This window comes from Saccostrea echinata, unplaced genomic scaffold (assembly GCF_033153115.1).
Source record: "Saccostrea echinata isolate AGI-Se365-2 ecotype Australia unplaced genomic scaffold, CSIRO_AGI_Sech_v1 ptg000001l, whole genome shotgun sequence".
Classification (NCBI taxonomy): domain Eukaryota; kingdom Metazoa; phylum Mollusca; class Bivalvia; order Ostreida; family Ostreidae; genus Saccostrea; species Saccostrea echinata.
In genome coordinates this window covers 18,788,346-18,808,752 of record NW_026889750.1, presented here as the reverse complement: position 1 = coordinate 18,808,752, position 20,407 = coordinate 18,788,346, and the positions used below count along the sequence as shown (strand labels likewise).

Below are 20,407 nucleotides of genomic sequence, written 5' to 3'. Positions count from 1 at the left end.
TCAATTAAAAATGCTTTTTTATCAAAACGTAGAAACTAGCATAGTATTTACCTGTATAAAGTAAAAGGTTTGATTTAGGTAAGTTCATTTTCTGAACAGCATATTCTTATGTACTTTAGTCAAGTCAAACAATACCAGGTTTTTTCTATTTTATGTCTATATTTTAATCTTCCGCTGGTGGTTTTGAATCAATATGATTCAGTACTCCAATGTTACCTATTATATTTACAAATCTGTAATCATTAACAACAGAACACTCAGACAGATTCATTGCCATCTTTTATTACTTTACACACTATCATTCACTCATGTTCACCACAAAACACACAATAAATGTCAATGGAATTCCTCCTACAGTTTCCCACCATAACTCACTTCCTACTTCTCTCTGACATCAGACTTCCTGTCACATGACTAGGGGGGAATCTTTTGACCTGCTACACCATCTTAATAGTTGGATATACTGGGTGTATAGAGAAGTCAAATATTGGAGGATCCTTAAAAAAATTTAATAAAAAATTATATTTTGATATGGTGTACATTTCTGTTAATATAATTTATAATCCGTAATGAACAAAATTAATGTGAAAAGCTTTGACTTTTTAAGGTTTTTACAGTGCAAGAATTGATAGAAAACTCCTGTGCATATAAATAATCAAAATATATGTATTATTCATATTACCAAACTGTCAAGAACACAAAACAGATTTTTCACCTGTGAATCTTGCTTGTGCCCTCCCATTAAAATTTTCATCACTACAAAATTTACTTTAGCCACCTTGATCATTGCTTGTACCTGAAATAGTAATGAGACTATTTGAGAACTTCAGCTACAATTGTCATCATCTTAAAAGTGACCATAATGCATGAAGAATGTGTGAGAATCATAATTTGGCAACTTTTAAAAGCTTACAAATTATCACACGAGACCTAATTTATGGACAAATGCAAAAAAATAAATCTATGAAAGTATGAAACACGCATTCATGCAAGGATAACAATATTTATACATGTACCAAATAAACATTGTATACATATAAATGTCTACATAAACATTATATAGAAAAATTTGAATCTCTAAAAATAAGTATGCAGAAAAATAATTCACATATATTCATTAAAAAATTTAAAAAACATAAAAAAATAATTCACAACCACTACTATCTAGTCCTGCACTTGGGTGCTCCATTTCTTCTCTAGAGATCAAGATTTGATTGTCCAATTAAGACAATATGGTAATAACTAATCAGCATATATACATGTGTGGGTTACCTTATCTTTAATAAATAAAATGTTAATCTCAGAAGGTAAGGAATGGTGCATACAAACTCTAATGACTTATTTTTTTTTGGGGGGGGGGGGGGGGGATAGACTAGATAGCTGTACCTCATCAGAGGGATTGTGGAAGCTCTCCAGTAAAACTTTAGCCTGATGGAAACATTTACAGGAAGCCCCATACAGATTAATAGCAGTGGCATCTGGTTCATATCGCTTCAGATCAGACATCTCCTAAAATATACATAGTAAATTGTTATGAAGTAACAGTAAACACTTTATTTTCTGTATAAAATTTACTGGTGTTAACATTTCAGATTCATGTACTTTTGTACAAGAGTTGTATGTGACTGTATATTTAAAAAAAAAACATTCTGCATAAATTTATCAAATCTTTTATCAAACATATGTATTATTATTCAAACAAATAACAAATTCAAGCACTTAATTCCTCAAATAGTTTACCTTGTACTGAGTATAGTGTATATATGGAGGCGTTGAAACATTGGTAAAGGGTTGAAAGCGATGTGAGTATCGGACCTCCTCATTGTCAAACTGAAATTCTGGCTGCTGCATCTTACCATCCAAATGAAATCCCATCACAGCCTAAAAGAGGAAAATTTGTGTTTGATATCAAAATCATCAACAATAATTAGGTTTCATACAGTAACAATTACATGTACATGTATTTTGGTTTTTATTAAAAATTTGACAGGTTGGCATTCCAGAATGAATGCAAAAAAAATACATTAAACCAATTTTTCCTTATTATAGTGTTCCCACTGAAATATATTCTGACTTCTAATAGTCTCTTTTTGCAATGTCCAAATCACAAAGTCCTATCACCTTATAATACCCGCCAAACATCTGCTGTCCAGCCTGAGCAAGGGTAATCTCTTTGTTCAGTGTTTTGATTCTCTTTCTTTTCTTGTTTTTCTTGTTACTTCTCCCCTTCTGTTGGCTATCTGTATATGCAATAAACCATACATATATTAAAGATTGAGAAGATTGGGGTTTGTGTGTTGGGGATGGGGGTCTACCGTAATATTCTTCCCATTCCTCTTGAGTTTTCCACATAAAATTATTAAATTTCCATTCAATAAATTAATTGTTCCAGGAAATTTTAGGCATTTACATGTATGTCAATGAATACTACAGGTATTAGTAATGATACCCCCCCCCCTTCAATACTAAATGAGTATAATGACAAAGTCCATGTTTTGCAATGGGAATTAAACCCCAAATATCTATCCATTCAAAATATTAAATAGAACATGCATGACAGCATTATGTAATAAAGATTCTGTAAAAGTGTCATTAAATTTTATTCAGTGGTCTAGGAGGAATTGCAGATAAGAAATGGGTACCCCAAGTATTACAGAAAGAATGGCAGTGTCCATGTTTTGTTACGGAAAACCCCATGCGAAACATAAAAACAGGAGGTACACAATGGCACTTTGTAAATAAGGTTCCTTGAACGTCGTTAAATTTTTTTTCTGTGGTATAGGAGGAGTTGCAGATAAGTTCTTTTGAATTCGATATAAAATTAAATGATTTTGACATACATGTATGTATGAAATACAAAAGGATATGAATTTGAAGTGAAAACATGTTGACAGTACATGTATCATCTACAGTAAAAAATACTTGGAAAATAGTGGTTTTAATTGACATTCCTTTCAAAGATAACGAAAGGAAAATCCGGCGTTGTATGATGTCATTAGCATTAAAAACATAAAAAATGTTAAAATTGCACAATGAAGTGTGAATTCCCACTTTACAGTCATTTGACAATCAAAGGGCTCTAAAATTTTAAATCTATCAATTAAGACTGTAATTATAACTGACTTTCAGGTTTAAAAAAAGAGAGAGATCTGGCTCTGGGACCCCGAAACAATTAGCTCTGGGATCATGAAACATCTTGAGCTTAAGTCAGAATCTATAAATTGCACTTAAATGATGTAAATTTTGACTTAAATGTAAGTCTAAGTCTGTTTCATGATCCCAGGGCCTGGACTGTAAGTCTTTTTTTTTTATCTCAAAAACTTATTTTTCAAAGATCTCCTTCAATTAACCTATGAAATGTCATGAAGACAGGTCATTGACTGTCTGCTCCCATTAACAGACATCTATTTTTTTGGTGTTATATAATGCCTACGTGTTAAATATATGTATATAGGATATAAAATATAAATTAATCTGAACTGCAAGACATGACTCAGAATTTTGATGAATGTAAATTTACTCCGTGTAACTTCAATAGATGCATAAATCTTTTCTTTATTTCCATCTTATAGGGTTATTTATTTGACACAACTATCCATTTATCATAAATATTTTTAAATTTGTATACCAAAAAATGGAGACACTAAATTTATATGACACTCTTTAAATTACACACTCTTTGAAAATGCATTTCTCTGAGGATCGATCAGTTTTTCACATGTAGGTATTACATTTTAAATTTTTTCTAAGGTCAAAGAGTCAAAAATAAGTGCAACATGAAAGCAAGTTTGAAAATATCAATCATAAAGAAAGTAATTCTGGTAAATGTTACAACATGCTCTGAAATGGTACTTTACCTGCCATGGTTTCATTTTCTAACAAGAAGTTGTCCGCTCTGTGTAGAGTGTTGATCAACCAGGAGAATAACATTTCATACAGATACCTACAGTGGAGGGCAAAAATAAAATATGAATGTGCATCTAGTTAAGAGATGGTAATTACAGGAATATTAGTAAAGTTAAGAAGAAATTCAGGTTTAAATTACACTTGCTTTCAAAAATTAAGAAATTCGTAAGAAAATTAAAAGAACTTGTTTAATTTACTGTATAACTGTCCAACTGTTCAAGCAAAAAAATATCCAAAATTTGTCTCTAACACTACAGTCGATCTTTGGTATCTCGAACACTGATATCTCAAATACCATGGATATGTCGAAGTGATTTTCAAGTCCCAATAGCTTATCCTTAAGTATTCTACCCTGAATATCTCGAACCCTCCGATATCTTGTAGATTTTTCTCAGTCCCATCAGGTTTGAGATAACAAGGTTTGACTGTACTTAATAATTGGACATTTTTTTGTCTTACACATGACTGAACAATTCAAACGTGATCAGCAATCACCTTAAATAAATTTAAAACAGTGACAAGTAGACAAAACTTACCAGTAAACATAGTGATACTCATAAGTAGCATACAACTCCAGCTCAAACCCAGCTAGCAGGTAGCTGATCATGGCCTGCAGAGTGTGGTACAGGACCCAATTCCCTAGGCAGGCAATGTGTTGGCGATTAGGCTCCATCTTTATCAGAATCTGATGGAGGCAAGCATCCACTTTGTCTGCCTGTTAGGTAAAATACATTTCTAAGGGGTATGAAATTTGATAACCAATGTAATGTGTGGACAGTGGAAGGGAGGCTACTCTGATTCAATTTGAAATCTGGTCAAATGCTTAAATTGTATACTTTTTCTTTCATTTTAACTTTATAAATAAAACTATTAACAAATACTAAATTAGTCTTATGATCTATATCAATAAAAAAAGAAATTAATCAGGTAGATAAATATGTAAGTATAAGCACAGTTTACTGCTATCAAGTGATACAGTAAAACACACTTACAGCAAACATGCTTATAAGGAATTGATGCTTACAGTGAAGTGGTTTTCATTCCCCTTGACTTTAAAATATATTGTAGACTTTACGGATATAACGAATACACTTATAACGAAGCAAAATCGTCCATCCCTGGCAATTTGTTACAAGTATGAAATTCAAAATTGACCAGATAATAATAAAATTAAATTAAATTTTGCTTCCTCCCTCATTGCAGGATAGCATATTGGTAGAAATTCAAAGAAATAAACACCGATGCCAATGTATCAGGCCAAAAATATCTCAATTTCCATAGGAGGTGTCAGCACTGAGGTCAAATAATACATCACATTTCTGTTCACCTGCCACCTGTTGCTTAAAGAACTGCAGACCATCAATAAAATGGTCTCTTTTAAAATAATGATCAATATTTGAATTTTTAAACTTCTTAAAAATTAGGTGAAGGGTAAATAAAATTATATATCATACACAGTGTCCTGATTTGAAATATGTAAGATAACATTTTAACAGAATAAACCCATTAAAAAGGTGTTAAGTGTGATATTTCCAAGTAAAAATCAATCAAAATCTGAAATATTATCTCTGACTGAAATTTTGACAACTCAGAGCAAAAAAAAAAATGCACTTCAGCAAATAATCACACCTCCTCTTGTAGTGCAGACAGATCTTCAAGAATGTGTGCCCATTTATCCCTCTGTCGTGCCCGGTTGTGCCCAGTTATCTGGACAAGGGCAGTAAATGGGCAAACAGTCTGTACAAACCAAGCGTCCACATACTGCTTGGCCTGGGCGTTATTGTAGAGTGCTGACCTGTTAAGCAGAAAAAAACAATTTCAGAATTCTCCTCTTACATCTGTAGAATAAATAACTATCCATCAATAAAATCTGAGTACAATTTTTAAATATTTGAATGATTTGTCGTGATATATTATATAAAAATCTGTCAATAAGATGCATAACTAGTTGCACTTTTTAAAGTAAGATACAAATGACATAATTTGAACTTTAATTCAGTCCCTTTCAGGGATTTCAATTGTTTAAAATGTTGACAAGTGTAATCAGGAATACTGTTTAATTCGACCAATTTCTATGGAACCAGTGGGTTCGGATTAGAGAAGTTTTACTGTATTATTAATTTTTTTTTTTTGAAAACTGATAGTAGGTTTGGTCCAGTTTTGCAACACTGCTCTTGGCCAAACCAAAGAATTTTCAATTATAAAGTGGTAACTATCATATCCCATTGATTTGAAAAAACTTGTGACTGCAATCCTCAATTAGATTTTATGCATATTTCAACAAAGGTTTCTTGTTTATTTCATGTGGAAATATGGAAAAGTACAACACAAATCTCACTTTTGACTCAGCACTGGAGGTGCAATGAAGTTCCTGATTGTGTCTTTCAGGAAATCCACCATGGTGTGTACACCAAACACTCGTTTGTTCAAAGGAAGCAGTGTTAACTACAGAAAAAAAAGATGGCATCATCTAAACTCAATTAATTAAGACTAATTTATGCTTTCATATTATTGTAAATTAATAATATGTACAAAATTTATTTACACATGTATTATTTATTTGCCATTACTGTCCCATTAATAATCATGATTGGAATTAACTGTTATGCTATGCAATACTTTAAACTGGAATTGCCCATAAATAAATTGTTTTGATTTTTTTCCAGACATACACTAACCAATGATGAGGAACTAGTTCAATATGTTGACCGGGGATACTGACCTGTAAAATGGACCTAGATAAAACACAAGGAGATGATTTACTGAACTCCTGAAAAGCTTCCTGAAATAGAAAAGAGATACATGTAGCCATTAACTGGTCAATCAGTTGATACACCATATCAATTCCCTGGGGAAAAATATGACTGATTCAAGTAAATACATGGATCTCCAGCATGATCAACTCTATTCTCTTCTTAATCTATCACATCTTTGTGGTATAAGTCATTGACCACAGAGTTCCACATGTTTCCATGAAATCCTACCCATGTACATATCTTGGTGTGTCTATAGGGCTTTAAGTATTCTCTGATTAAACTTAATATATTTTCAACAAGTGCACTAAATTTTGGTATAATTCTCAATAATGTTTTGCCAAATTTATTGAAAACTAGCATTAAGTATCAATATTAAACTAGTATACTGATTTAAGTATGACTGTACTTAAATTCACCACTGTACAAGTTTTACAAATCTAAATACACATAAATAGTGATCAAAACACACTGATGAACAAATACAGGTATACAGGCAGATCTGCAACTGAATCAGAAAATGGTAGAGCTCTTTACCATGATGATATGGAAAGTAGTGAGTTCTGGGACAGTGGTAACAATCTGGAGGCGGTACAGCAGACCCTCGATGTGGTGTAGGGCCTCCTCACGACTCCGAATCACGGTGTAGCGGGGAAACGTGGGGGGTAGCAATCTCTGATTGACAAGTGGCTCAAAACCCAAGATGGTTGGGTAATCTACATATAGACATGATATTGCATCAATATGCAATTTCTCAAAAATTTAATCAGTTTTAACCCTACTTCTTAATACATGTACATGCATCCTTTGTTAGTTATCTAAGCCCTTCAGTGACAGAGTATAAGATATGCTTGGCAGAAAATGATCAATTCTGTCATCTTGCAGTCCTCAAATTCTCACAGTGTTCTCTAAACTTTTCTGATCAGTATATGAACGTACATGTTATAACCATTCTGTAAACTCGAGCTAAATAAATGTACAATTGAACTTCTTATCTCAAACGCCAATATCTCTAATACCATGGATATCTTGAAGTCAATTGGAAGTCGCACCTACTCCTTCTTTATGCATTTTAACTTTAGTATCTTGAATACTCAGATATCTCACTTTTTTTTTTCTTGGTCCCATTGAGTTCGAGATAATGAGGTCAGACTGTACTTAAAAGTTTTGAATGCAGACATATATTTCATAACTAATCTTAAAATTTTTCACCTACCATTCTTGCCCACTTCCTTATTATCTGGCTGAATGCCCATACAAATGGTGTCCCTGATGGTGGGCAAGAGTTCTAGAAGCTGACCAATCAACTTCTGAGCCTGAGGAATTCCTTCACACTTTAAAAATAGATCAAGAAAACGATTGACAGTGAGCACATATGATTTTCATTTCTGTAATACACATTATCTTTTGAACACTTTACAATCATTGAAAATGTACATTGAAATTGTTCCTTTTTTTTTTAAACATGCGGAAACAAGTTTCCAAGAGTAACAGCAATTCCAGCTATGAAACTTTCATTTGTGGGTACTGACCTTCTCTTTACTGAATGATAACAAAGTCATAAAAAACAGCCTGAAGAACTTCACTCTTGAAAACAAGGCATTGCACCTCTCATGCTATTGGAGAAAATAAAAATACATGAAAATATAGCCTTTAAGTTTTTAATATCTCCCTGTAAAAGCACTTATTTCAGTGATAGAATCATAGATTTTATTCCGAGTTAAATATAGAAACAGAACTGTAAGCTGAGTTTTGTTTTACCTCTTGTTCCGTCTCTGCATCTCTTTCCTCTCCCACTTTACTTCTAGTCATCTGAAGAACAAATGAGGAGACTGCGAATGTTGCCAAAAAAATTCTTGTTTCATGCAAAGCCTCTTATCAACTTCTCTTTCAGAGAAACTACAATTTATGAAATGTTGAAGACACAACATTTTTTTATTGCAAAATTAGGTAACTCTGTCAATTTTTGGGAGTTGAACGTATGTTCAATCTCCCTAGGACATCACACAGGATCTTCTATTCATAAAGGAAAAAAGAAAGAAAGGAAACATAAAACAGGGAATTTCTTTAATAATTGAATGATTTTTTTCTAAAAACTTTAAATTTTGGAAAATTTCAACTTCCAGGAGTACATTGTTCCTTGAGTGTAAAAATTTTTCACATTGTTTCTGGGTTTTTTTTATTAGCTTTTTTCTCACAATAACATCTAAAGCAAAATTGCTAAGAAAAACATAACTTTACAGTAAGTTGTATCATTCATTAAATTCATTAAATTCTCAATGTTATGCAAAAATGCATGACTTTATTTTTCTTCCTTTGGGAGTTGAGCAAAACATTTCTTCTCTCTCTCTCATCTCTACATCATAAGCATGATAGGTACCAATTATATTTCTTCTTTAAATCTTATTACTTAATAAAAGAATTTTCAAAAGTAAATGATCTCAGTCTAGTCATGTAATATTGATAAGTTGGTTGACTGTTGACCTCTTGGTGTCCACAGAAATAAATAAAAAAAAAAAAGACAAGCAATACTTAAGTATTCAACTGTGTATGAATGAAAAAAATTGACATAGACAAAACTAAAACTTCCAAAATTCCTACTTTTAGAGATTTTAACAAAACACCCCCCTTTTTAGAAAATGCAAAATATCTTTCTCCATAAGTATTTTTTTTTATCTCATGTTCAAAAACGTGCAAATAAATGGATCTTAATCTAAACTGAGGTACAACTATATACATCATCATTATAAGCATGCACTGGAATTCATCACTTCATTTACAGATGCAAAATGTTGCATGTAATAGATCATACGTAATTATTTTAGCCATTAGGAGTATTGATATTTGCATCATGAAAAAGGGAATTTGACAAATTACACTTCAAACAAATTTGCATTGTTACGATAGATCAGGAGGCTTCTACCTATCCTTCATGTTTAGATGGAAAAGGTCATGCAATTTTTTTTTTCTCTATGTATTGGGAAGCTTCTTGTACCATCCATCAACCAATATAGAAATAAACAAAAGAACATGTAATGATGATAAAAAATATGTTTCAAGGCATCATTGCTTATGTGTATGTAAAAAAAAAGGTTGTCAATCAAATTTTTTTTGTTTTTTTGTTTTAGATAGGGAATTTCCCCTTTTTGTAACATATTTGACTAGCTAGGTCATAAAATTGGAAATTCCAATGTGCCAGTCATTCCGATTGTTAAAGAGTTTACAAATACAATCAATAAAGCTGCTGCAAAATTCACTGCAAACTATATCATACTTAAAATTAATTAGCATACCAGTACTACTGGAGAGTTTCTTAGCTGCAGAATTAATTAATATCATCTTTCCCATGTCCCACAAAAGACAGGGTTGTGGCCACTTTTAGATAAAACTACTATGTCTAGAAAAATGACAAAATTTTGCAGGACTTTGTTTTGTCTTCATTTCATTTGACTGAACTTTGTAAAAAACATGGATATATCTTTATAAAATACAATAGCTAAAATAAAGTTGTCACTGTAACATGCTATTAAGTATATATACACTGTAAATATTTTTTGGGGGTCTTGCAATTTCAAGTTTATGATAATATTGAAGATAAACGTAAGTCAATGTAAATCAATATATTACAACCAAAGAAAAATGTGGGTTTCTTAATTAATTGCCCTTATGACTAACTATGGTCTTAAATACCCACTAGTACTATGTGTAAATGATGATGGAGATGCAAATGACTACATTTCTGAAAGCTAACACTGTACTGCTTCTATTCATGCTTATGAAAATGAATAAGTTAAACAGTTCTCAAAAACCTGTTTTTTTAATGAACTTTCATTACATCAAACAATGTTTCTAATGAAAAAACATTATATTATACCAGTAATATTGGCACTGATTGGTTCAGGTAGAGTTGATAACTGTATGACAATCCTGAGGTCACTAGGACAAGTCTTTGCTCAGTCTTGCCCTAATACAGGTTCATCATTCAACACTAATCGATTTAACAGTGTAAACTTACAGTCTTTAAAAAACACTGATGATTTTTCTAAAGCCCACATCATGAAAATAACAAAACCTAATTAAGACTCCCAAGTCTCAATATATAAATTTTAAAAAGTGACCAAAAGCTGAAGATTCTTCAGCCTACATTATATTTTTGATTGCTAAACTGACCTTGAGAGTTCTGTTAAGGTCATCCTCCACTTCTTTCATCATCCCTGTTGCTCTGGTATCTGTGACATCAGCAGCCATCTTAAAACCGTATGTCATACTTTGAAAGTCCTCCTACAAATGCACATATACAATTATTTTCTTTTAAGTATGTACCCGGTATGTAACAGACTTATAAATGACTTTACATGAGATTTTTTTTTGTCTACCAATGCAGTTCAATATATGATTCCACCTCAAATTGCAATTTTGTATGCAGAAATACAGACTTTATTCATCAAACTAAAGAATGAGGTGGATAATTTCCTTTGAGGTTAATGATTATACTGACCCAATTAAAGTCAATAAATATTTTACTATACACACACCACAACTGTGAGGATTATTTACTGATGATATATCGCAATGTTGAAGAGAAAATATGAAAGACTACAACTGGAAGCATCATTGCTATTGTCAGATGAAGCAATGGCATCATAAATTTAGTTATGTAGACCTGCAGTGGTGCATGTATATGAACATGATGAGATAGTTTTTTTAATATAGGGACTCCTGCCATTCAGAATTTAAAAAAAAAAAAAAAGGCCCATGGGCCACAATGCCCATCTAAATCACCTTGGTCCTGCTTTTCTTCAGCAGATTATTAAAGAAAACCAGTTCTTTCTCTTTATTCCCATGAAATTTTTTTTACCCATTTATTGTGGCACCACCCTTGCCTAAAGGGGTTATGATTTAAATGAACTTGAATCCACACAACATATGGATACTTCAACATCAGTATGACTAACATGGTCTTACTGTTGTGACCCCACTGACTGTGACTCTATGCTATCCCAAGGGGCCAGGGTTTGAACAAATTTGAATCTGTATTACATACATGTATTACTATGATTAACCATGGCACAGTTGTCCTTGAGAAGAATTTTAAAGATTTTTCTCTTTATATTCACATGTAAAATGTTGATCCCCCCTGACTATGACCCCACCCTACCCCCAGGGATCATGATTTAAACAAACTTGAATCTACGCTACATGTACTTACATATTAATATGAATAACTATGGGACATTTGTTCTTGAGAAGATCTTTTTTTTTTTATAAATTCAATTTAAATAAATTTTCGTATAAATTCACATGTATAAATTTTTATCCTCCATTGTAGCCCTACCCTAGCCCTAGGGTCATAATTTGAACAAATATGAATATGAACTACCTGAGGATGCTTATATATTAATATGACTAACCATGGCACAGTTCTTCCTCAGAAGATTTTTAAAGATGTTTCCTACATATCGACATGTAAAATTTTGATCCCCCATTGTGGCACAACCCTAGCCCCAAGGGGTCATGATTAAAAAAAAAAACTTGGATCTATACTGTATCAGCAGGCTTAACATAAGTTTCATAATTTCTGTCCAAGCTGTTTTTTTTTTTGAGAAGATATTTTAAGAAATGCATCCTATTTTTGTCTTTTCTTCATTATATCCCCTTAAAAGAAGACATGACCCTTAATTTAAACAACCTTGAATCCCATCCCCCTAGAATGCTTTGAGGTAAGTTTGATTGAAAATGGTCCAGTGATTCTGGAGAAAAATCAAAACATGAAAAGTTTACAGATGGGTGGAAGATCTGCTAGACAAACGATGGATGACAGGTGATCAGACAAGCTCACTTGAACCTTTGGTTCATGTGAGCTAAAAACTGATCAGTTCCTAAAATGTTTATGCAAGATGGACCCTTGCAGTGTGATATATTAGAAGTTCACAATTAACAGTATACAATGTACTCACAACAAAGACATTAATTCTATCAAAACTGTTTAATTTCAGTAGAAATCATACTCACCTCTTCAAAGACACCAGCCCTATTCACCCTGTCCCTGATGTGGTCCACTAGTTTCAGCATTAGGATGCTGAATGCCTTTAAACATTTGTCCTCAATTACATAGGGATTATGTAGGTACAGATTGGTAAACACTGTCTGGGCCAAGGAATGACCCTCCAACCATGTGGCCTGTAAGCAGAAATGTGAGATGCAAGAAATTTGATACCCTATTGTACTTTTATTCTTTCTGGTCATTTTTCTGAATGGATGATTCTAAATCATCAGGCAATTACATTTATCAAAATTAATGGCACATGTAGTATCCTAACTAGGTAACAAATCAGTTTTCAATGAATTCAGGACAGGATAAAATCATTTTCTAATGAAATTTGGCAAATATTTTTCCATTATCAATAATCACGGTGCTGTGATAATGGTTAACTGGTATAAAGGGATCTACAATGTAATGTATGTATCAACATCACTTCCAATACAAGCACATCTCTACAATGCTTACCAAACAAGCCAGGGATGTGTCCATGATACCTATCAGTTCTGGAATAGTCAGGTCTTTTATTTTAATGGCCCCACTCTGTAATGAATGCAGAATCTCCAGTCTTAATACAAAATACACAAATTAAATAACATAATTCAAGAATTATATGTCTTAGTTATTATCTGATTTTCTCTGCAAGATTTTACATGCTTTCTTTTGTATGCCTGACTATACTTGGATTTCTAAATTAAATGTCTTGTCTATACATTATATCCAACATGGTATCTCATATACATATGATAATTGTGTTTTAAAGTACCTCTAAAGCCAGGTCAAAGGTCAGAACTTTTCTCTGTATCTGATTGCACATCATACCAGCATCCATCTTTGGATCCATCATCTCAATGGCTGACATGGCTTCAAACAATCCAAATCTGTTTATATAATTAGTGAGTAAAGCATTTTAGCTAAATCCTATGTATTTTCTCTGCATGTACTTTTTTGAGATCTCCCATCTGGAGCTCTGATTAGCAAATGACATGTCATAATGATTACAACATATACCCCCCCCCCCCCCCCCCCCCGCATCATTTAGGAGATCTAGCATCTAGATATCTGATACCAGCCAAGGTGTCACGAGTCAATTAGAAAGTAAGATGCCACAACTTATCCCATATCAAGGAGTTTGTCTCAGTTTGTTCCCTGATGTAGTTGAGGTATCACAACTTACCCTGTGTCATGGAGAAGTTCCCCCATTTGGAGTTCTGAAGCTGATGACATGAATTCATCTGTGATGTCAACCCAGTCATATCGGGGTTTATCATCAGTTCTTAAGTGATCTCCTTGAGAATTGGGAACACTGTCATGTGCAGGAAAAAAATTTCATTTTACAATATTCTTAAAATTTATGCTTAAGAGAGTAAAAAAAATACACCATTTTTGACACATTTATAGTATTATAAATATTCCTATACCAGTGCTCAAAATAATTGATGGCCCGCTGGTCTGGGGCCAGTAAATTTTGGATTTGGGCTAGTGCTTTGTAGAAAGCACGTGTCCTTGGGGCCAGTGATTATTTTATGCATATCAAAATCAATTCACAGTCGAGCTAATTAACTAGAAAGGTTAGTGCATCCAGGTTCTATTTGCAGCTGATTTGGATGCGAACAATTCCTTCTTTTGTTAGGTTGTACTATGAAATACTGCAATGTAAGTTCAGTATCATGCATATTTCTGAGAACAAATTTTCTTGAGGAGTATATTATTCAAGTGCTGTTTCACCACGGTGAAACAAGTTAACGATGTATTATAAAAACAAGAAATATGTGCAGTAAACAAGGGCTATGCAGAATCTGAAAGTGGCACTACTAAAGTTGATAAAGAATCAAGATTTAACGGTTAAAAATAATTCATATTTCTTCAGAGTGAGACTTTCCCTGGAAGTCTGGCTCTAGAGGGAGACTCCCCCCTGGGGGAATTCTGACTCCAGAGCTGGAGGACCTCCTGGGAAGTTTCACTCTAGAGCCACACTATCTGGAGGAAGATCTACTCTACTAATAGTCAGACTTCTCCCATAGCAGGTCTTCCCCCTTCCTTTAATCTTGCTTTTACTATACTACAATTACTCTATAGGGATAATTTAGTTACTAAACTTTTACAGTGGTGCATTAATTGCCCCACTTTCACTGAAAGTGGAGGATATTAATTTAGGTCTGACTGTCCATTTGTCTGTTCGTCCATCTAACTAGCGGATTTTCTGTCTTTACGTAACACTTTCCTTTCTGTTCCATATCTAAAAAAACCTTTAAGCTCTTGCAATGAAATTTTATATCATTATTTCTTATGGCTTAGATAAGAACATTGTACTCATATGTCTAATATAGTATGAATTAAAAGTTAATGAGACAGCATGAGCATTACTTTTGCATTTGCACAAGTCACTATTACTTAAAACTTAAAAATTTATATCCTCCTTTTCCTTTCCAAAAACTTCACAAATTTAGAATTTATCTTGATAAGGAGGGGGTGTTTCACTCTAGAGCAATGAGGAAACATGGCCCTAAAGTCGGCCTTCCCCAAAGGGGATAGTATCACTAAAGCAATTCTTGTGGAGGGAAATAAGGCTCTAAAGTGAGGCTTCTCCTTGAGTAGACTTACTCTCTTTCAATACTTTTTTTTTTTTGGGGGGGGGGGAGGGGAGGGGGGTTATGGCTCTTGAGGGGGAGTATGGCTCTAGAGTGAGGCTTCTCCCTGGGGGGGGGGGGGGGGGGGAAGCTCACTCTAGAGCAAGAATTGGGGGGGGGGGAGCTCACTATGGGAGGAAGTTTTGCTCTACAACAACAGTACATGACAAGGTGTACATACATTTGTAGCGACGGAAAAGCAACGGGCGATAACTCTAATATTTGCTAAACTACTGTTGCCAAAAAAATAAATGATCAGGTGGGCGTGTGTTACGGACTGATACAATAAGATGACGATATATACAATCACAAAAGTTTTTCGGAAACCTTCGTGAGGTATTACTGCAAGTGTATATGGATAAAAATAAATAAATTGCATCATTTTAGCGGTAAAAAAATAATAATGAAATATTCGTTTCAAGAGAAAAAATGAATTTCAGAATATACACCTTAGAAACCTGATTTTTCTAAAATAAAAACGTGTTTTCTCTAAGAATTCAGTCTAATAATAATTTTAAATCCTTGTACTTAACACCAAATCACGTTCAATCACATGGACTATTTTTGCCTGACAGGGTTATTTGCCCTTTGCTTTGCATTAAACGTGACGGGTGTGTAGGATTTTAGTAAATTGCGAAGGGCCAGAGGTCATAAAATCATGTGAATATCTTGCTTTAAATAATTTAGTGTTTTGATTTCGTAGTTTGTTTTGAATTTGTAAGGTGAAAGTGCAATGATGTACAACAACGAGACCAATATGAGTGGCATATTCAGCGTAACATATGTCTGGAATTTTTGTTTCAAAAATTAGAGAAAGTTTATTCTAAATACATAAATTAACACACAAAAATGATAATTTACATCATTGCATCCCCACCCCCCATCCCACCCCAAGCCAACTCGCCAATCAGCTGATTACTAGATCAATTTGTTTTATTCATTAAAAAAAACTTTCAACAATACCTGTCCTCAAATTAAATTTAGAAAATGACAAGACAAACAAGAAGAACTTTGTACATCATGATCACATGTTAATGAGAGAAACTACGGTACGTGTAACAGTGTAATGTACGAGTGAATTGAGAAAGAATAATTATTGTATCAAGACTTAATTTTTGAACATGATGAATAATCCAAAATATAAATTTATGGGTGACAGTAAACATATCCTCATTTTCTGCCTCAGGCCATTCCAAGTTTTTTCTCTGTTTAGCGTCCACCCATCTTTCAAAAACCTACCTACCTATTCGCAAAAAAACACACAAACCAAAAAAATAAAACACAGAATTTATAGTCGTAAAAATGACGTCATTCAAAAGATTTGATTTGATAATCTATTTCCCTCACTGAAAGATCTATTCTTAGCAAAACCGAGATATTAAATGCTTTAAATATTCCTAATATGACATATTGTAGACGAAAATTTATAGAAATTGACAGAATTCAAAAATTTTGACCAGAATAACCGATTTTAGGACTCCTGATTTTGTTTGTTTTTTCTGATATGGGGTGTCAAAAACCAAAGCGCACGCGGACGCTAAACATAGAAAAAACTTGGAATGGCCTCATGCAATATTCTTTGAAAATTATGATGTATAGCCAGTTCAGCTTTTCTTGTTACTTTCTAATACTAGAATAAAATGTGTGCGAGTTTGATGTGCATGTGAAAAATGTGGAAGTTACACTTGCTATTCATTAACTTATATTTTACTTCCTGAGGCTTTCTGATTTGATTACACAATTTCTGATCATAATATTAAGTTTCATAACTTTAAGCCTATTCTTTTTCATCATCAAAGTTATCATCATCCTTGAAAAAAAATCTTTTTTCACCCTAGTAAGAATTTTTTCATACATTTTTATTGTATATATTGCAGTTCGTTCTTTTTGCCAAGGGGGGGGGGGATATAATTTTTTTTTTTATTTTTTAGCAATTCTGATCAAAGAACTCTAGCTGGAGAAATATCATGTTTTTAAATACATGAATTGATATTTCTCATAGTGTTTTTTTTTTTTTTTTTTTTTTTTTTTTTTTTTTTTTTTTTTTTTTTTACATTTTATTTATCAAGAATGAAAAGACATTGTTTATCACAGTTCAGACTTAAAAATTCTGCTGACCCTATCATATTTATTTTTCAAACGATGATATACACTGGGAAAAAAATCTTAATGCATATTTTTTTGTTTATATAATTGTCATAAAGTACTTTGCATTAAATAAAGACTTACAACTCAGTAGATTTTGTCTATTTTATTTTTTTAAAAAAATGGCAACACTTTTTGTTTCAAGATTTAAAAAATGAAAACACAAAAATTATCATAACTTTTTCATTTTTCAACCAATTTCAAAAAATAAAACTGTTTTGGAAATGGTTTTGAAGCCTCTTAAAAATAAAATGTTGCTTTTTAAATTAAGAAGTGCTTTTAAAAATCATGTTCCATAGCTAACATTTGTGCTGCATGCATGTACAAATTTTGCAGTATTGTCTGAATTGGGAAGGTTCCCCCTGCATTATGATATTGTCAAATTGTTAATCAAAAGTTGGTATAGATTTGAAAATTTGTCCACAGAATTTCCTTTACTTAAAGATGCATATGAATGTAGTAAAAATCTTTATGTACATGGAAAGAACTCATGGTTCGCATTTGTACAGAAATTAAGAAATATACTGAATATCAAAGATGAAGTAATTTGTTATGGGAAGCATAAATTTAAGTCACTCTGTCATAAAACCATATTAGATTATTATATAAAAAATTGGTATACAAGTCAACAAAGTTATACTGATGGTAAATTAAGCACATATGTAAAACTCAAACAAAATTGGGGTTATGAGAATTATTTATCAGTAGTTAAAAATTTTCATCACAGAAAATCTCTATGTAAATTAAGAATTTCTTGTCACAGATTGCAAATTGAAGTGGGAAGATTTACCAACATCCCTCGTGAAGATCGATTATGCAATAGATGTAACTCTAACAGTGTAGATGATGAAACTCATTTTCTCATAACATGTAAAAAATATGATCATCAAAGAAAAGAAATTTTTCAATCAATTAAAAGTAAATTTCCCAATTTCTCGGCATTAGATGATGAACAAAAACTTTTTTGGTTACTCAATACTGAAGACAAAGAAACTCTTAATTCTGTGGGCAAATTCATAAATGATAACATGTTGTAGTAGTCATACAGTTTTATATATAGTATTCCCTTTAACTGAAATAGTACAATATTATTGTTGAAATGAGTAATGTCATTTACAAGTTGTTATACTATCCATTGGCATATCTTTTCTTTATTATTGTAATAATTTCATACTTGTCTGTTATGGGCTCTAAATTAGAAAATAAATGTTCTGTTCTGTTCTGTTCTGTTCTGTGCATGCACTTCATGCCTGTACTGTTTTCTGAATACACTGAGCAGTGTGTACATAGCCATACATTAATTCAACATTAGAACTTTTCTGAAATAAATCTTAATCCAATAAACTATTCGCAAAAGGTGTTGAAGTCAAATTTTGTTTGTCATTACCTTGGTGGTTGTGTTTCCCCTTCCATGGTGCGTGTTGACATGAACAACGCATGCGTAAATTAAAATGAAAGTAGGAGGCAGACTATTTACTCCATAATAGGACAATAGACAAATCTTCTAACTTATTTTATCACATTTTGCATTTGTGTAATTCACTTGTTTGCAGTATTTTGTCATAGTAAAAAAAAATACATAATAATATTACATTTAGAAAAAAACGTAGTATGATACATAAAATAAATAGAAAAATTCAGATGTAGAAACAGGACCTCTTGCTAACATACAGTCATTAAGATCCTGGTGACATTTGAAAAAAAATGCTAACTCTTAAAAATCAATCTGAAATGAGTGTAAATTTTGGATGAAAATTAAAACTTCAAATCATAAAAAACAGTTAAGATGTTCGACAGAGACGAAAAATAATGGAGTTCGTCCAATTTTTAATTTACTTATTTTAGCCTCATCAATCTTTTTTCCATGACGTCATTTCCTGAACTATTTGGCCGAGGCTATCCGCACGACGGTCGTGCTAATTACTGTTGTTATCCGCACGACGGTCGTGCCGATTACGGAGGCTATTCGCACGACAAACTTTGAAACAATTTTATATTTTTTTTTGTTTATAACTTTATATTATTTATATTTGCATATACTTATTTTATATAAATAAATTTTTACTCGGTGTTTTGCTATTGTGTGTAGAAACTCAAAGCGAATTTAACATATTAGACGGACACAAAAAGTGAACTTATCCCTTACTCTTCAGAAATTCCTATTTCAATCAAAGTATTTGCCGCGGCATAATTAAGATTACGATTTTTCAAAAAGAAAACAACGGCTTTTTTCGAAATACGACACTCAAATTTCAGTTTTATATATATTAGAAAAACATTTTCTGGACAGTCCGACACTGCAATGGTTAATTTGCCCCATTTTGTGCAAGTGGTGCCATTTAAAAAAATACAGTGTTTTCTTCCTTTAAAATCCTCTGGAATGTGTATGGGGTGGAATGGGATGATTTTAGATGGAAATAAAAATGTCTGGAATTTTTTAAAAATTACAATCTTGGAATCTTTGCTTTTAGGAAAATATAAAAAAGAATTTTTTATTTGCTTCTCAAATTTTAAGGGAATTTGAAATATGTGCAGTGTAGGGGTTATTTGAAGTGTCACAGCATGGCTTGTACACTACGAATTTTCCTGATTTTCCAGGTGAGTTGAGGCAGTGAAATTCCTTAAATTAATGTTATAAAAGAGTACATTATAGCAAAATAATTGGTAGTCTGCGTCCTATGATACACATGCGCGGATCTAGAGGAATCCCCCCCCCCCGGAATTTGCAGAGTTATAAAATGTATATACTAAACCATCTAAAAGTGACCATGGACCCCCTAGTTGGTCTGAAAAGCTTTAGATGTCAATGACTACTCCCCCCCCCCTCGAAATAGGTTTTTCACGTTTGGGAAAAGAGTTTACGTTTTGTTTTTTGTTTATTGTTTTTTTGCGTGTCAAGAAATTTCTGGATTTGAATTTTTTTGACTGGGGTG

At 32.6% G+C, this 20,407-nt stretch overlaps 1 protein-coding gene across 1 annotated transcript; it reads right to left on the bottom strand.

The window, feature by feature from the left end:
• Positions 1-262: 262 nt before the first annotated feature.
• On the bottom strand, positions 263-18,929 carry LOC133186668 (N-alpha-acetyltransferase 35, NatC auxiliary subunit-like). The gene is made up of 20 exons (XM_061321917.1): positions 18,862-18,929; positions 13,877-14,005; positions 13,466-13,580; positions 13,168-13,242; positions 12,672-12,839; positions 10,830-10,940; positions 8,421-8,471; positions 8,192-8,275; positions 7,876-7,993; positions 7,197-7,375; positions 6,629-6,688; positions 6,245-6,351; positions 5,536-5,701; positions 4,443-4,621; positions 3,858-3,943; positions 2,122-2,240; positions 1,741-1,881; positions 1,387-1,509; positions 716-796; positions 263-497 (listed from the first exon to the last, which is right to left on the bottom strand). The coding sequence occupies exons 1-20, from the start codon at positions 18,900-18,902 to the stop codon at positions 438-440; spliced, it is 2,193 nt and encodes a 730-aa protein (XP_061177901.1). The 5' UTR covers positions 18,903-18,929; the 3' UTR covers positions 263-437.
• Between the last annotated feature and the right edge of the window lie 1,478 nt (positions 18,930-20,407).